The following is a 17103-nucleotide window of genomic DNA, read 5'->3' as shown; positions in this document are numbered from 1 at the left end:
TACCTGCGTCCGGCGCCTGGCGCCACACAAGACGATGATTGGTTTAAAGAAATGCCAATAAACCAGAGCACATTTTTCTCCTATCCCGGAATGTAGTGTGGACTAGCCAGACCTTCCTCCGCAGCGCTGTGGGGGAATGTCTGGCAATGCGAGACTTTAAGGTACTCTGTGGAGTTTTTGACCACTAGAAGCGCTATAGAGAGGCAAAGTCTCTCCCCTTCGGACATTAATTTGGAAAAAAATATGTCCGGTTTTATGAGTGGGTCCCTGTTTGCTTCTATGCCATCAGTTTCATGCTATTCTGCTGACCAACGCTTGGTGGCAATAACGTGTCAAATGTAGCAATGCAACAACAAAGGCAGTGAAGAAGAAAACCGCAAGCAAGCTAATGCTGCATTTACCTGCCAAGTCGCGTTCCAGTAACAAGTCGGAAAACTATTATATTTCACGAATAGGTGGACTCTAGCTAGGTTAGCCATTGTTAGCAATACAAGTTGATAACAACGCATTATGCTGTATTTTGCTCATGCAAACAAGACAGAAGTGCTCAACCGTATACTCAGAGCAGCCATGTTGGATGTGATGCAGATGATTGTCCAACAGGGAACTCAGAAATATCAACTACCCGGTTCAACTGGAACGCACCACAACATGACTGTAACAATGCAGGATTTAGAATATAAAAAAAATATAATTTTCAAATGTTTTTTGAGGAAGGAAATGCACTCAACGCGTTTGTTAGACAGATTTAAGAATACACAATGTGTTTAGCTGAGAAACACTGAATGTAGACACAACTTTTACAAAACCCCACAGGGCATCTTTAAACCTAAAATAACTGTTTTGCCACTTGTGGGCAGGGGAAATTATGAATTGTAAACACAATGCAATCCTTAAATATCTTCATATTGGTCTTTTAATATCAATATAGTGATATGGATGGTAAACAAGTGGGTTTTTAGAGCTTTTTTGCTAAAAATGTCTGCTGTGGCTGAAACAATGCTCTGAGAGACCCTTTTTAAGAGCCCATATTATGCTTTTTTTCCCCATCTTTTAGTGTGTTATATAGTTTTGTGTGTATGCAATAGATGTATAAACTACAAAAAAACACAATTAACACCAAATGGAGCTTTCTCTCCCACAGACAGCACTTTTTCTCAACTGCCTAAAAACGCCTCACCGCATTCCTCTTTGAAATTCCTCAATTAGTGATGTCACTGATTATGAAAGCCAACCCAGTTTTTCATATGTGCTAACCATAGGTCCTGCCTGAGCAAGCACAGCCTGCCCAGTGGCTTGTTTGTTTGGTTGACCAATCACAACCGAGTGGGCCAGCTGACCAGAGCAGACTGAGCTTTTCAGGAAGGGGAGCCAAGAGCTCCGACAGACAGTTTCAGACAGAGGAGCTGCAGCAATGGGCAGTATGAGAAACAAAATCTGTTTTTTGAACATCAAAGTATTTAAACCAATCATAGTCGACCCCAAGAATATATGATGCTGAAAAGGAGTATAATAGGGGCTCTTTAAAGCACTCCGTGGGTTCATAACTTCAAGCAACCCTCTTCACATTCATGTAGTCATGCTTTCTGTATAGAATATTGATTCTTTTTTTTATTTTAACCTTTATTTATACAGGTAATCTCACTGAGACACAGTCTCATTCTCAAGAGAGACCTGCTAGGGACAATATGTTACTAGCCCATCGGATTGTAAGTGTGATTGGTTAAAGACTAGTTATTTTTTAATTCTAAGTAGCCATACCTCCGCCTTTGTCTGTATATACCCACCTAGTATGTTTTTTTCTCTCTGTATTGCTGTTATTCAAGCCACCCACTCCTTGCAGTCTGCAGCAATGACCTCAACAGTTTTACCAGGCGCGAATTGAGCAGACAACTCATAAACAACACAATGCAGTAGCCTCATAATTCAGGGCTGGTGTGTGTCAGGTCAAATAAGACTCAAAACAGCCTTTTTCCTCTTTTTTTTTTCTTCATTCTTTCCTACACTCTCTCACACACAGCAGGAATGCCAGAGGATCTCAGCCGACCTTGACCGAGTGGGAGTGAGGCAGGAAATTGGGAGATGAGAGAAACAGCGTTTTGGAGGGAATACTTGGAAAAATGTCATTAAAACAGACTGTACAGCCTTTGAGCATTCACTCCTTACTCCAGTGCTAATTATCTAGGAACAGTATTAATCATCGCTGTACTAAAACACTGAATGCAAGAAAATCCTTTACTTAAGTCAAAGTGCCAATACAATAAAAATAAGAAATATTCTATTAAAGGTTAAAGTCATGAAGTAAAAAGCCTAAATAAAATGATCAGAAAAAGTACCAAAAGTAACGCATTGGGTTTTTAAAGTTGATGTTTTTATGACGTAAATTTGAATCTGCAAAGTATTCAGTAACCATACACGTCAGATAGATCGTAGTGGAGTAAAAAGTACAATATTTCACTCTGAAATGGAGTGGAAGTATAAAGTGAAAATACTCAAGTAAAGTACAAATACTGAGTGAATGTACTTAGTTGCCTTCACCTCTGCATATTATTAGATTTTGTGGGATGAGCGCAGGCTTAGTGAATTTACAACAATAGACCTTTTTCATGGCAGATGTGTTGACATGTCATAGTAGGAAAAGCACAGGTGTATTCAAAACCATTAATGATGGCTGCATTCCACTTAGGAGAGGCCCTGGTATTAAACCATTAATGATGGCTGTATTCCACTTAGGAGAGACCCTGGTATTAAACCATTAATGATGGCTGTATTCCACTTAGGAGAGACCCTGGTATTAAACCATTAATGATGGCTGCATTCCACTTAGGAGAGGCCCTGGTATTAAACCATTAATGATGGCTATATTCCACTTAGGAGAGGCCCTGGTATTAAACCATTCATGATGGCAGTTTTCCACTTGGAGAGGCCCTTGTATTGTTCATGCTGACTCACTGAAATAGCTTACTGGGACACTTGATGGAATTGAGCCATCATTAAGGTTATCAATTTCAGCTGTGCTTTTCCTACTATGACAAGTCAAAATGTCTGCTGTGAAAAAAGTCCATAGCAGCTAGCATGCTAGCAGCTCAACTAGCCATAGCACAAAATGTTATGCCACAGTGATTTGTCCTGCTGATGTAGATGGCGGTGCAAGGATAGCTAGGGCAAACTGGAAACATCAATCTCATACACTTATATATCTGAACACTAACATTTTATAAAGTCATAAAAGCTCTACAATATTTAAAGACTAACGTAGACTGAAAAGACAAAGACTGGACTCACACACACCGCTGTTGGCTCTGTGCTTGCTTACAGCACATTTCAGAACACGTCCCAGCAGGATCCCCCACCCCCAACCACAATACTGTGTTTTACATAGTCTACAAATGATTTGACCTTTCTGAGTATGGCAACACTTGAATGTGTATTTATTTGAGACAAATACCCAGCTTTTAATACACAGAATCCATTTACTTTCTTTAAAGACGTGCAATAATTATCAAATACTTTCATTCTCAAAACACCTATTCCTTTTCATTTTACCATAGTGCAAAAATAATGCCAAGAATGTATTTGAAATAAACAATCAAATGGCACAAAACAAATGGCATGCATGCCACAGTGTCAGCCGTACCATAAAGTTGAAATATGAAACAATGATGACACAATACTAGCTAGTAGAAAGTATTCTGATGCACTGTTTGCACCCTAATAATTAATATACAGTAATAACATGATCTTTTACAGGATACATGTCGAAGGTTTTTTTTTTCATAGCAACTACGGACCTTGTATCTACAGTAATAACAGCTTACTGCTTTTCATGGGGCACATGATGATTTACATGGTACAAAAGAGACATTGTACAGAGTAGAGAGGGTAGCCTGGGGGAAAATCACAAGTTGTCCAAAGATGCTTTTATGCCCTGAACTGATTTCCTCAATTATCCAATTTCCTTATGTTATTGCAACCAAATCAAGCTGTTGTACCGAACACCTCTAAATTCATAACTTGTGAAATAATATTTGGCCAACTACTCTGCACAGATCAGGAATGAAAAGAAAAGTGTTTGTGACTTAAATAAAGCCACACAATATCTAAAGCATATGTAACAAAAGGTACACTCCACGATTCGGTACCAAGAGTGATAGTTAATGTTCTGCAGCTTAAATAAAGGAAGTGGAGTCAAAATGAAATACTGTTCACATCCTCCCTGTGTGGCTATCTTTACGAGAGCGGCTGTGCTAGCCTATATACATAACAATACTGAACCTCTTGAGTTCAAGACAAAAGCAAACATTAGAGGAAGTTGTTTCCTTTTAGTGTAGGCTTCACAGTAGACAGTATGCATTTACAGTTGATCCCTTTCCGGCATTTTTTCTTTATAAAGAAAATTGAGTCATTTTTGAGCTATTTTGACCATTTTAAATGAATGGACAGACAGTCCAGGCTAGAGAGAGTCCCTGCCATGCTGAAGCTCTCACAGCATACACCTGTGAGGTCTGTACACACTACAATTTAGATTTTTACACAAAGTCTCTTATTCTTAAGATGAATACTAATATAATGATTTGATTCATTTCTGAGCCTCAGTCTTCTGGAAACATAATCAGGCCAAAACAAAAGCTCAAATTTTCACAAAGTCTTGGTCATCCAACAACAAAAATATTCTCAACCATTTTCTGATAGGTTTTGGTTTGTTGTTGGTGTAATGATTCATCGCTCTTAGGCCTCTCTCCTTTCAGGAAAGATATTCAGCCCCAGCTCCACCAGCGCCCCCAGCAACATGGTCCACAGTGGTATACACACAAACGTCAGCTTTACATCAGCTAGCTTCTCCAGCTTGGCGCACAGCGTCAGGCAGAAGCCCAGCTTGAGGAGCATGGCCGTCAGGTACCAAGCACGTAGACGCAGGTCTGGAGAGCCGTTGCGTGGGTCGTACCCGGGCTTGCAACGGCCCGCCATCTTGATGGCAAGCATGAGGATGAGGATGCCATCAAATACCCAGACCGGGAGGAAGATGAGGAACCAGTTCCACTGCACCTGGAGGGATAATATTAAGTCAGTTACATAATCAAAAGGTGTTTATTCACCATTTATATCAGTGTGATGGGTCAATTTCTAACCAAGGTGAAAAAAATAAATAAAAATGAATGAAATCCAGTAAGTAAACACACCAAGGATTTAAAGAAAATGGACAATTAGGATATCTATACTACTATTACACTACTTACTTACTATTATAGGGTGAACAAAGAGAAGACTTACAAGAAGAGACTGATGTATTAAGAGAGAAAAAAAAACATTTACCTTCCCGTCCAGTTTCAGTACCAAAATGATGAGGAAGACCAGGGTGAAGACCCAGGTCAACAAAACCCTCTGAGCCAGAGACATCTCACTGACTGGAGACAGATCAGAGGAGGAAACAGACAGGCATCCATGGGATGGAGACAAAAACACTCAGCATCACATAATTATGATGAACGTTTGGTCTATAAAGCATTTTATCAAGAAACCCGACTTATAAGAATAGACAGCTACGTTGGAATAGCTGTTAAATAACGTTAGCTATTTAAAACGTAGTATTGTTAACCACATCATACAACATGTCACTAATAATAGCTTGAATCAATTTAAAATTAATTATTTTCATTCATCGTCAGTTAGCTCATTACAATGACAGCTATAGCTATCCAATAGCATATAGCTAGCTAACCGGTTGGTGTTTCATTTAAGGAAACTTCTGACTAACCTTACTTCAGTGTATTTCTACATCGGTGGCCGGCATTGTCGTCTCCCTGTATGGCAAACACCAAAACTCATAACGTTTCACATAATTCACATAATTATCATCCATGCAGCAGACGGAGGGATTTTTGGGTCCGTTATCTGTTTGTCCCACCCATCCTGGAAGCCAATTGGTCCTGGTTTTGTTACGTCACGTTTATTTAACGTCCATTACTGTGGGGGTCTAACCGTAAAGTTTTTGCAAAAGCGCAAACTCGTTGTAATTTTTCCTGTAGTGAGGTTTAACGTCCACTAGAGGTACGTAACGTTCTTTCTATTTTTCTTGGTGGCTGTGTTTATATTCGATTTACAGTTCAAGTACATTAAACGGAGACATTCTGCTGTGATATATTGTTGCTTTTTAGTTAACTTGTTCATTGGAGTGACATTCAAGCCCGCCTTTCTTTCATCTTCTCTTTACTAACCGTCGTCTTAAAGTGTAACGGCGCATTTACACGGTGGTTTACGGGCAACGGGCTGAAGTTCTATTTTTACAGTGAGAGGCTCAAAGGAAAACGCTAATGCTTCAAACATCGGTGAGCAGTAGCAGACGCTGAGCATCTCTTCCAGACAGTGGACAAAGCTGGCTATCTCAGTGCACTATTAAATCACGTTAGGAAAGCACAGTTTGGGTCTGTGCGGGGACTCGAAGCTGTCGTCGCAGTAAAGGAGGTAAGACTGAGCGGCTGCATATTGTGTTTGGACAGCAATGATCAGGATTGCAGAATTAGGGCCAGCTGTGTGGGCTCTTTGTGCCTGCCGGTAGCTTCACGCTAGCTTACGGTGTAGTTAGCATGTTATTAGCTAGCAGCAGCAGGAGGAAAACCGCCTGTGTGTTAACTGAACCATGAATACTGTCTGAAAACACCGTGACTGCATCTACACGTAGGCTAGCTACACGATTAGCTCCCTTTAGATTGCTTTATAGAGCTGCACTCGTTATATCCTTTTTAGGAGCGAAACACACACACACACACACACACACACACACACACACACACACACACACGTTAACTCTGTACTATTTTTGCTATAGTGTAACATTACTGACTTCCTTGACACTAGTGCACTTTAAACCATGATATTTTAGTCTGAACTAACCTCTACTTTATATATATATATTATACTAGAGCTGCAACTGCAATCATTATTTCCATTACAGGGTTTTTATATTTCCAGCGGAGCTGGGCAGGGCTAACGTTACCTAGCCTAAAATCCTAAAGATATTTAATATAAGTTTTTACTCAAATCATCTGACATACAGCAAATGTCATGTATTTAATGACGTTGTTGATTTATTTATTTATTTATTAGGATGTCTTCTACCAACTTAATTGGTCAGAAGACAAGTTGCTGGTGCTTACCACTTTGGTTAAATAATTTTTTGGGTTTCTTCAAGGTAATCATCTTAGGTCACTATCCTTAAAGGATGCACAACATTGTATGGCTGGAAGATGCCTGAAAACCAATAAATCTTGACATTTCAGAAGCTGGAAGAACTTAAATTGTGGCATTTTTGCTAAAAACATTACCTTTTAAAAAAAAAATGTATCAATTATTGAAATAGTTGGATAATTTTACATCAGTTGACTAATGGATGTTTTAGGTCTAGGTTCTACTCTATTCTGTTAGATTCTATCACTCGGTCATGCTCTATTTGTCACTCCACTATACTCTACTCTTGTATTCTATTCTGAAGCCAGTGTTGGCTTTCTCTACCTATCTTCTGTCCCCGGGGTAGCGGCAAGGGGAAACCGTGGCAGGCGTCAGGCTCACAATTTGGCAGGTTATCTGATTATCCAACGTGATTTGCCAGCCTGTCTGTTCTATTGTCCAACTAACACTGTCATCGCTCTCCAAAATGTTTCTCTGCAATCATAATTGAACCCTTAAATGAACCTTTCTCACTATTCCGGTGGAGTTCTGTACTAATCCATAATGTTGACATACAGCAAGGACAGTCAAATAGAGCTTAACATCTTTATACGTTTTTCTGTAAATGTGTAGTTTGTACACAGAATATGGATTTCTTGTAAATCAGAATATGCCTGTACAGGCTGAAGAAGAGGAACATATCAGACTTTATTTAATTAGAAAATCCTGTTATTTCAATTTCAAACCTTTATTTAAAACTTGGGGCCCATTGAGGGAGACAAATTTTTAATGGGGCCAAGTGCACAGCATGCATTTCAGCAAATGGACAATAACCTTTCAATTACAACCGATGAAAAGTTTGTTCAGGTAAAGCCGACACAAGCTGTGATTATGAAACAATGACACTAGCAGAAACAACTACCTGCAGTATCATTGACCGTTGCAGCTGTTACGTGACTGTGGTCAGACTGTAGCCAATAATGAATGTATTTTGTTTTAGTTTTATCAGTAGACAGTTAAGATCAGACGGGTGTATGGCAGCACTGTGTAAAGTGGATTTTTGTATTTTAAGATTTCATGAAGTGCTGTGTGTGTGTGTGTGTGTGTGTGTGTGTGTGTGTGTGTGTGTGTGTGTGTGTGTGTGTGTGTGTGTGTGTGTGTGTGTGTGTGTGTGTGTGTGTGTGTGTGTGTGTGTGTGTGTGTGTGTGTGTGTTGAATCTGCTTGCAGAGTCGGTTACATCATCCGCTGCAATGTAGTTATATCACAACAGACTGCCATATCATCATAAAATTCATACAAAAATAGAGCCATTGCAGTATTGAGTACGACCAGAAAGGTCAAGTGGCTTTGCAGTTGCTAAAGAAGTGACCCGTTACGAGCTTAGCTGTACTACAGCGGACTGACTGATTGGGTTAATGGCAACGTGGAAAGTGTGAGTGTTAGGATGAGCCATTGCTGGTCAGGTTAAATCTATGAAATCAAGCGTTACAGACGGGATTGGCAATCTACAGCAGGTGTACTTTGATTCTGGACCAGATCAGGCCTTGTGTTATTTTCAATTTGGTTTGTTGAAGCCAATACTAATAGTTTTTATTTGTATCATCATATAAGCATGCCTTTTTCAGAGAATACATTTAGACATAGGGTTGAGGAGGAAAAAGTACAGGTGTCAATAATAAAATGAATGATTGAGCTGCTTCAGTGTCAGGGTCCTGGTGTTGTGCATGCTGGCTCGCTGTCATGGCTCAATGAGACACTTGAATACAACAGAGCCATTGTTATTGTTATTAGTATCACATGTGCTTTTCCTACCATGACAATTCAGTGTCCGCTTTGAAAAAGGCATATTGATACAGTTTTTTGGAGACCTACTGTAGGCACAGACACAAATACAAGTCAACCATTTACAGTAGATGTAGCACACCCACACAGGTGTTCAGTGATTTTGGCAGATTAAAGCTCTGTCCATGTTAAAGTTGGGTGGACCTATACTCTAGGTCACGACGGTTACGGAGGTCACCAGACATGCACTAAAAAGCTAACCGTAGCGTGACAAATGTGTCAATCAAACACAGTCTTTATACTCCCACAAAGTCCCACACAGAAGAAGTCTAATCAGCCAAAATTAGGGAAATCACCTGTGCAGATGTAGCACCTTTTTTAAGATTTTAATTTATATGCCCTAGATTAGATTATTACACATACTGGAAACCCTTGTCCATACATGGATTTAGATGTAGTTATTAGTCTGAGTGACCAAATGAAGCATCTCTTTCCTGAACAGCCACTCACACACAGACACACACGGCTGTTGTTGCTTTGAATCTATAATGTATTTGTCCCAGGCCAGACAGTCTTGACCGTCTCTCTCTCTGTTTTCCAAATGTCCAGCTCCTGTCTTTATTTGGCTGTGAGGACCAAACACCAGTCAGCTGTATGTGTGTTTGCAGCCCCCCCCACACTCTCTCTCTCTCTCTCTCTCTCTCTCTCTCTCTCTCTCTCTCTCTCTCAGCTGTCCATCGTGTTCGATGATGATGCTTGCTCCAGGGGGGGGGGTGTTCAGCGACATTGTGTTGGCTGGTGCCACTTCTCGTGGGCGTAGAGTCCGATCCTTGAGCCGCACACTCGTCCGCAGATGGAGCAGGGGAAACCAGATGCCAGGGGGGCACCAGCCGCCCGCTGGTGTCTCTGGATGCGCCTCTCGGTTAGGGGGTCTTGGCTGATTTGGTGTATCTGAGAGACTACTTTAGCACAGGTAACCTGCCAGGCTGATCTATCAAGTGCCAGAGATTCAAGCTGCGTGAGAGGGATGTTTGCTCGCTTTAGGAGGTCCCTGGTGTAGTCCGTAAAACGCCGCTTTTGCCCTCCGGTGGAGCGTTTAGCGCCCATTAGTTGACTGTAGAGGACTTGACGGGGCAGGCGGTGTTCAGGCATGTGTATGGTGTGCCCTATCCAGCGCAGATGTTTTTTGGCCACCGCTGCTTCCATACAAATTGAGTCAGTGTTGCTGAGAATGTTTTTATGGGGGATTCGATCTTCCCAGGACAAGCTGAGGATCTTCTGTAGGCAGCGGATATGGAAGGCCTCTAGGTTGGTAATGTGCTGACGGTATGGGGTCCAAGACTCTGCCCCATAAAGCAGAGTGGAGAGACAGACCGCGTTGTAAACAGCCACCTTGGTTCTGATCTTCAGGTTACGGTTTTCAAAAACCCTGCTGCGTAGGCGGCTGAAAGATGATGAGGCTTTATTTATCCGGGTGTGTACTTCTGTGTCAAGGGAGCAACATGAGGACAAAGTGGAGCCGAGGTAAGTAAAGTGGTCCACTGTTTTAAGTGGAACACCATTTATGTGAAAACTGGGGGGTGTGGGGGCGGGGGTAGTGAGATGGGACATGACCTCGGTTTTTTGAGTGTTTACCTGTAGGCCAAAGGATTGGTACAGACTGGATATTGTGTTAAGAGCGTGCTGCATAGAGTCCGGGCTGTGAGCTAGGACGGCACAGTCATCAGCATACTGAAGCTCACAGATTTGGCGGGTCTTTGTCTTTGTGTGGGCCTGGAGCCGACGGATGTTGAAAAGACTTCCGTCAAGTCGGTATTCCACGTGGACGCCGTCGTCATGTCCCATGACACGGTGGAAGAGGCAGGTGATGGCAGAGAGGAGGATGTTAAAGAGCACCGGAGCCAAGACACAACCTTGCGTCACCCCAACGTTTACTTCGAAAAACTCTGACTGGAGTTCTTCCGTGAGCACTCTGGCTTGCATCCCGTCATGGAACTGCTGTAGGATGTGGAGAAACTTAGGTGGTACCCCAAGTTTGGAGTCGAAAGCTTTGCTGAGGTCGATGAAGGCTACGTAGAGGTCTTTGTGATGTTCTTGGCTCTTCTCCTGCAACTGCCTCAAGACAAAAACCATGTCTGTTGTGGATCTGGTCTTCTGGAAGCCACACTGTGTTTCCGGAAGCACAGCTTCCTAGATGTGCTCAACCAGTCTGCTAAGCATGATCTTGGCCAGTACTTTCCCTGCGACGGAGAGGAGAGATATCCCACGGCTGTTGCCACAGACTGCTCTGTCTCCTTTCTGTTTGTAAATGACCACGATGTTTGCGTCCTTCCAGTCCTGTGGGAGGGTCCCATGATCCCAGAAGTTTTGGATCAGGAGGTGCAGGCGACGCGTGAGGGTGTATCCTCCATGTTTGAAAACCTCTGCAGGGATTCCATCGGGTCCAGCGCTTTGTTGTTCTTCATCCCGGCAATAGCTTTCCGGAGTTCTGAGTAAAGTGGAGGAGTGTCCAAGCATTTGATTGGTGGCAGGTCTGGGAGATAATCCAGAATATGTGGGTCGACAGGGTTGGTGTGGTTAAAGAGACTCTCGAAATGATTGGCCCAACGGGCAAGAATCTCGTGGCGGGCCTTAAAGAGCATGGACCCCGTCAGCTGATCGAACTGGGGAGATGGCCCGCTTCCTGGGGCCGTACAATGCTTTTATGGCACTGTAAAAGCCTTGAGTGTTATTGCAGTCTGCCAGGTTCTGGATTTCTCGCGCCTTTTGCACCCACCAGGTGTCCTCCATAGTCCGGAGGGCTCGCTGGCTTTCGGTTCTTGCAACAGTAAAGGTGGTTTTAAGGGTGGGAGATCCAGGGCAGGACAGGAGAGCTTTGTGGGCCTCATGCTTGGCTTTTAGGAGTAACTGTATCTCAGCTGAGTTGCCATCAAACCAGTCCTGGTGACGTTTCCTTGGTGGCCAAGCGCCTCTGAGGCTGCACTGTGAATAGCCAGGTGCAGAGCTGGCCAGTCAGTTGTTTCCTCTGGGAGCTTTTTGAGGTTTTCAGCAAGGAGCCGTCGCAGGTTGTCTTTGGTGGTGAGGCTATTCAGCGCTATACAGTTGAGTTTTTTGTTTGGAGCGTTCCTCGGGCCACGGGGTTGAATACTCATGAGTAGTTTGGATCTGGCCATAAGGTGGTCAGTCCAGCACTCAGCTCCACGCATAACACGGGTGGTGAGGACATCTTGTCTGTCCTTTTGACGGACAATCACATAGTCAATGAGGTGCCAATGTTTTGAGCGGGGATGCTGCCAGGTGGTCTTAAACCTGTTCTTCATCTGGAATATGGTGTTAGTGATGACCAGCTGGTGCTCTGCACAGAGGGAGAGGAGTCTGAGCCCGTTGGGGTTCATTTTCCCCACACCATGCTGGCCAATGACTTTATTCCACACCAGGTGCTCCATACCCACTCTGGCATTGAAATCTCCCATGAGTATGAGCCTGTCCGTAACCGGGGTTTTCTGCACGATGGCATCAAGGAGCTTGCGCATAGGTAAGGATTTGGGTGAGGGTGTGGGTGCGCAGACCACACTCCCACCATGTCCTTGGCAGGTCTGGGTCAGAATCCAGTGGCATGGAGGCCACGACGACTGGGGACCCAGCACTGCAGCCTTCATCCGCCTTCCCAGCCGTTGTGATGCTCCACTTAGGTCAGCCATCATCCTCCGTCTGTTCCGCCGTTGTGGACTTGTGTCCTTTTTTTTTTTTTTTTCAGGGTGTGCTCCCTTAGCCTTTGCCTCTGTAGACTACTCGGATTGAAGCCAGCTCGGCAGCTCACTAGAAAGAGCTGCTTTTGTGAAGCAGAATTTGAGGTCCGGTTTTAGAGGTGTTAGGACGCCGGATTAATTGCCTTAACGATCAATATTCTTGCTGATCGGATAGATTTCTGGCGTGTCAGAAATGTTGGTCAACTGTCTTTTTGAAGAGTTCCAAGGTCTGATTCAAAACATCTAGTATAAACTGTAGTAAGTTTGTTTGAATATTTATTGAGTGGTATTTTACAGGTTGTGGCTGAAACTATATTAACTGAGTCTGTGCTGTGATTTAAAAGCTTTGCTGCAGAATAGTCATCTTCTCATTCATTTGTTTTCTCTTCTTGCTTCTCCTTGCACAACGTTATGTAAGACTGCCTTTCTCTTTTTATCACTATTGTTGAGGATGCTGTTATGTTAAATAATAATGTGTGTGTGTGTGTGTGTGTGTGTGCATGACCCTCTATAGGTCAAGTGTAGTGTCATTTGAGATTCTCGAGGATTCACCCTACATGATGGAAAACGCGATCCCCATCTCCCACCACCCTTCTGTTTCACACACACTCTCAGAATCCCTTTACCGTTGATTGAGCAGCGTCCTATTTCCTAGGCATGCAAACAAACGCATACACACTTACTTAAATGCACACATACCCACACGCACCCATGCCCCACCTCGGCCCAGCTTAGAGACGTAACCTGCACCCATCATGAAATAGAGCACCCAGAGAGAGTGAGGTAGCGGCTCGTGTTACACATCACGAGTTACCAGACTCGTGAAGGAGGTCTCCTCTTGTGCTCATGTTTTTATTTAGACATCCCAGAGAAACATAACACTGATAGAAAACCAGCAGTCACAGGCAAGAGAAATTCCTCTTTCTCTGCTTTTCCTTTGATTTTGTCCTACTGTTTATGTATGTACTTCTGTCATTTGTAGGGCTTCTCGATTATGGAAAAAATCATAATCGCGATGATTTTGGTCAATATTGAAATCCCAATTATTAAACACGGTTACTCAATGACTTTTGGAAAGATGTTCCAATTGATGAAATAATAAAACTGTAAAAACAACAGTGAAAACACCTTGAACTGTGAAATTTCCCTTAACCCTAACCCATAAGACAAAATAAGAGTTTACTTGAAAAAGGTAATGTGCAAAATAATCGTTTATTCTGTTTTTGTGAGCCAAAATCGTAACCACAATTACAATTTTGTTTATTTGCACAGCCCTAGTCATTTGTCCATCTGAAACAGCTTTGTGGTCAACACTGATAGAGATCAGTGCCCAAGGAGTTTTCAGCAGTATTACGGCCTTTTTTTCAGGCCAAATTTTGCATCTTTCCCCAGCTTCCATATAGAAAGCAAATGAAGCCTGTCACATGAACCCTCCCATCTCCCTTAATTTAAAGTGAACATACAGAATGCTTTACAGCAACGTTGCTTCCAACGTTAGCTACATGATTGCTGGATATAAGCCAGGCATTCTGTAGTATTAAGTTGCTGTGAGCTGTAGCCTACATTCACCACTTCTAAACAGAGGCAGAACGTAACATAATCTCTCAGATTATTCCTTCACAGCGCTGTGCAATGCGAGATAATCTCAGAGCTGAACCGGGCAGACACAGCACTTTTTATCAGACCCACCCTGAGTCGGGTTAATTAAGTCTACTGCTAACGTACAACACTAAACGTTACCATGGCCAAAATACCCCCGAAAATCAAATCCATACTTCACCATTAACTGTCAAGCCACTAAACCTGTATGGAAATTAACACCTCTGCTGAAGTATTAAATTTGTTTCTCTCTCTCTCTCTCTGCGCACGCACACAAACAAACCGTCCGGTTCTGGTGATTGATTAACGCAGATTATGTGCTGATTAGCTCTCATAACGGGCCGGGTGGGTAGCGCACTGCCATGAGTCCATGACGCTAATGTCTGATTACTCCACATTGTCATTGTGATATTTTGTGATTGCATTCTGAATTTGCCCTGTTCTCTGTCAGGTAAATGTAGTAGTGCAATGTCGTCCTCTGATGTAGATGTAGCCTACACTGTAAGTCAGTAGTAGGCTATACAGTGGAGTTGCATATGAAGTGGTTTGGGGTCCTTCTGTAAGTCATTTTGAGGTACAATTTGGTTTTGAAGAATTCTATAAGCAGCAATACCACAGGCAAAGCAATCGGCCCGTTCCAAACAGGCCCATTTACAATAGGCACTGTACTAGTATCTATAATGTTGGATTTTCATGTTTTAACGTGGCCAAAACTAATGATATAATAATGAGGTTAACGTATTTCAGAGAAATCCCTGTGAGCTAAAACATTCAGATTTCCATCTGTTCTGAATGCTCTGCTTTCAACAGTTTTTTCTACTCTAGGCTAAGTGTTACGCAACTCCAAACCGGTCTTCTATGATTGGTTATCTGCTCCAGCCAGGCAGGACTCAAGTTAAGCTACTGCAGTGTTTACATAGTGATCATATGACGGCGTTGTTTACTAATGTCTTGCCTTTTATAATGATTGTCAGATGAATTGCAATTGAAGATAATCATTAGTTGCCGCCCTACTTCAGAGAGAGCCTACATTTGGCCAATCCAAGAGGTGATATACGTTCATCTCAAACCCCGTTTACATGTACATGGTTATTTTTTGAAAAACTGAGACCGTGCCCTTCGTTTACACGCAAATGGAGAAATCGCCTCTGAAAACGATTCTTTCTAAAAAAAAAAAAAAAAAAAAAAAAAACTCCGCCAGAGTGGAGATTTTGGAAAACGTCGTTTGCATGTAAACTGAGACAAACGGAGGTTTAGGCAGCCGAGAGAGCGAAAGAGCAAGTGATTCATCGCTGTTGTTGCTATTTTCGGGATTCTGATTGGCTAACGTGGGCTTGCTTATAAATGCAGAAGAGTTTTCATCCGCTCTCAGTTCATCCTGATGAAACGTTTGTTAGCTTATTCTGATCTGCTCTAACAGACTTTCTATTTCTATTCTAAGACCGGAGTTGAGCATAAGCGCCGGGTGTTATTTGACATGGTTCGATGCTACCAACAACACCATCCTCTAACTTAAGTACAACTTAAGTACCCACCCTCTATATTTTATATAAACTTACACTATTTAAATATTAGGAGTATGATGGAGCTCAGGTGCACAAAAACAATCTAAATACATGTTTACATTGGACTATAAATCAAGGAATCTGTGTGTGCGTGTGTCTCCCGAGGGCACAGTACAGCAGCAGGGGCGGGGAGTTGCTACATCTCTTGCTACACCCCTTATTGATGCCGTTCACCGGCTGTCATGCCAAAAAGTGGTCAACTGATTGCTCTCTATCCTACGTATCCTCCTGTGGCAGCTTCTCCAGCAGGTTGAACCGGCCTCTCTCTTTCCTTCGCCCGGGGCACATCGCTACGCTGCAGCCGAGCCGCTCCTGATTATGGTTAGATAAAGTAAGATAAAGTTGTAAAAAATCTGGGAACCAAGCAATCAGCCTGTTCTGAACTCCAAAAGGACACTGCACTAGTTGAATATAAATGTGAATCAGCATTCAGACACACACTTACTAGAATATATAATGAAAATACAAATTTTTCAAAAAACATTTGAGGTCTGAAAACTCACTAAAAAGTAACCTTTGATGTGTCATTTAAGTTTCCTCTTTTTCTTTTTTCTTCCCCCCCCATGAAGGCAGCATTAAGCCACATGAAGATGTGACACACACACACACACACACACACACACACACACACACACACACACACACACACACACACACAGGCACAAAGAGTCCTCATATGAACTGTGGCCTACACAATACACACTGTCTTGCTTGACCTTTTTTCTCTTTCTTTCTGTAAATGGGTCAGTTCAGACAAACTACTGGTCAGACAGACTTGGCCAGCTGGATGGCTGGAGACCTTGAGTGCGTGCGTGTGCATGCATGCGTGCGCTTGTTGAATTCTTTGAAAGCTTTGTAATGGGTTGCGTTTTGTGAACGAAGCTTTCTTGCTGACGCGAGTTTGCTGATGAATAAAAACATTACAGCCTTTTTAAAATATGTGATTTGGGGTCAGAAATATAGCCTCAAATCTAGGAGGCTCACCGAAAAATACTCCTTTAGACATACGTATATTCTGGTCACAAAATTCATAGACCTTGTAAAGAAAATAGCTGCGTGTGCGTCTGTTGTTTCGGCTCTGTTCCCTAAATACCCCCTAGCAAACCACAGTGTATTTTGGGAACACCGTGAATGTGTGGTTTTGGAAAAAGTGTGTTAAGAAAGAACTCCAACAGCCTATTTCTTCTTGTTATTGTATGTCATAAATAATAACATGGGAGTTTACAGCTAATCATGTGTTTGA

At 42.5% G+C, this 17103-nt stretch overlaps 2 protein-coding genes across 5 annotated transcripts in view; one reads left to right on the top strand and one right to left on the bottom strand.

Moving 5' to 3' along the window:
- Positions 1-3459: 3459 nt before the first annotated feature.
- Positions 3460-5896, bottom strand: LOC114550296 (transmembrane protein 60). 2 transcript variants are annotated; one of them, XM_028570963.1, is made up of 3 exons: positions 5756-5896; positions 5314-5405; positions 3460-5046 (listed from the first exon to the last, which is right to left on the bottom strand). In XM_028570963.1, the coding sequence occupies exons 2-3, from the start codon at positions 5395-5397 to the stop codon at positions 4729-4731; spliced, it is 402 nt and encodes a 133-aa protein (XP_028426764.1). In that variant the 5' UTR covers positions 5398-5405; positions 5756-5896; the 3' UTR covers positions 3460-4728. The 2 variants fall into 2 exon arrangements, with proteins under 2 accessions (XP_028426764.1, XP_028426765.1); XM_028570964.1 differs by having other exon boundaries at positions 5761-5896.
- Positions 5897-6120: 224 nt separating this feature from the next.
- Positions 6121-17103, top strand: part of LOC114550430 (putative homeodomain transcription factor 2) — a 42434-nt gene continuing 31451 nt past the window's right edge. For 2 of the 3 annotated variants that reach the window (XM_028571212.1, XM_028571211.1), the window contains exon 1: positions 6121-6462. The gene's annotated coding sequence lies outside the window, so the exon portion shown is untranslated. The remainder of the gene's footprint in view (positions 6463-17103) is intronic. The other variant, XM_028571213.1, reaches the window with a different exon arrangement.

The sequence above is a fragment of the Perca flavescens genome, chromosome 23 (genome assembly GCF_004354835.1).
Source record: "Perca flavescens isolate YP-PL-M2 chromosome 23, PFLA_1.0, whole genome shotgun sequence".
NCBI classification, from domain to species: domain Eukaryota; kingdom Metazoa; phylum Chordata; class Actinopteri; order Perciformes; family Percidae; genus Perca; species Perca flavescens.
The sequence above is the reverse complement of the archived record's forward strand: the minus strand, read 5'-3'. Positions and strand labels throughout refer to the sequence as shown.

Bases quoted from the DNA above. Each gene is read 5' to 3' on its own strand.
- LOC114550296 (XM_028570963.1), bottom strand. From the start codon at position 5,397: ATGTCTCTGGCTCAGAGGGTTTTGTTGACCTGGGTCTTCACCCTGGTC. The intron at 5,047-5,313 runs GTAAATGTTTTT...TTATCCCTCCAG, and splicing joins TACTGAAACTGGACGGGAAG to GTGCAGTGGAACTGGTTCCT.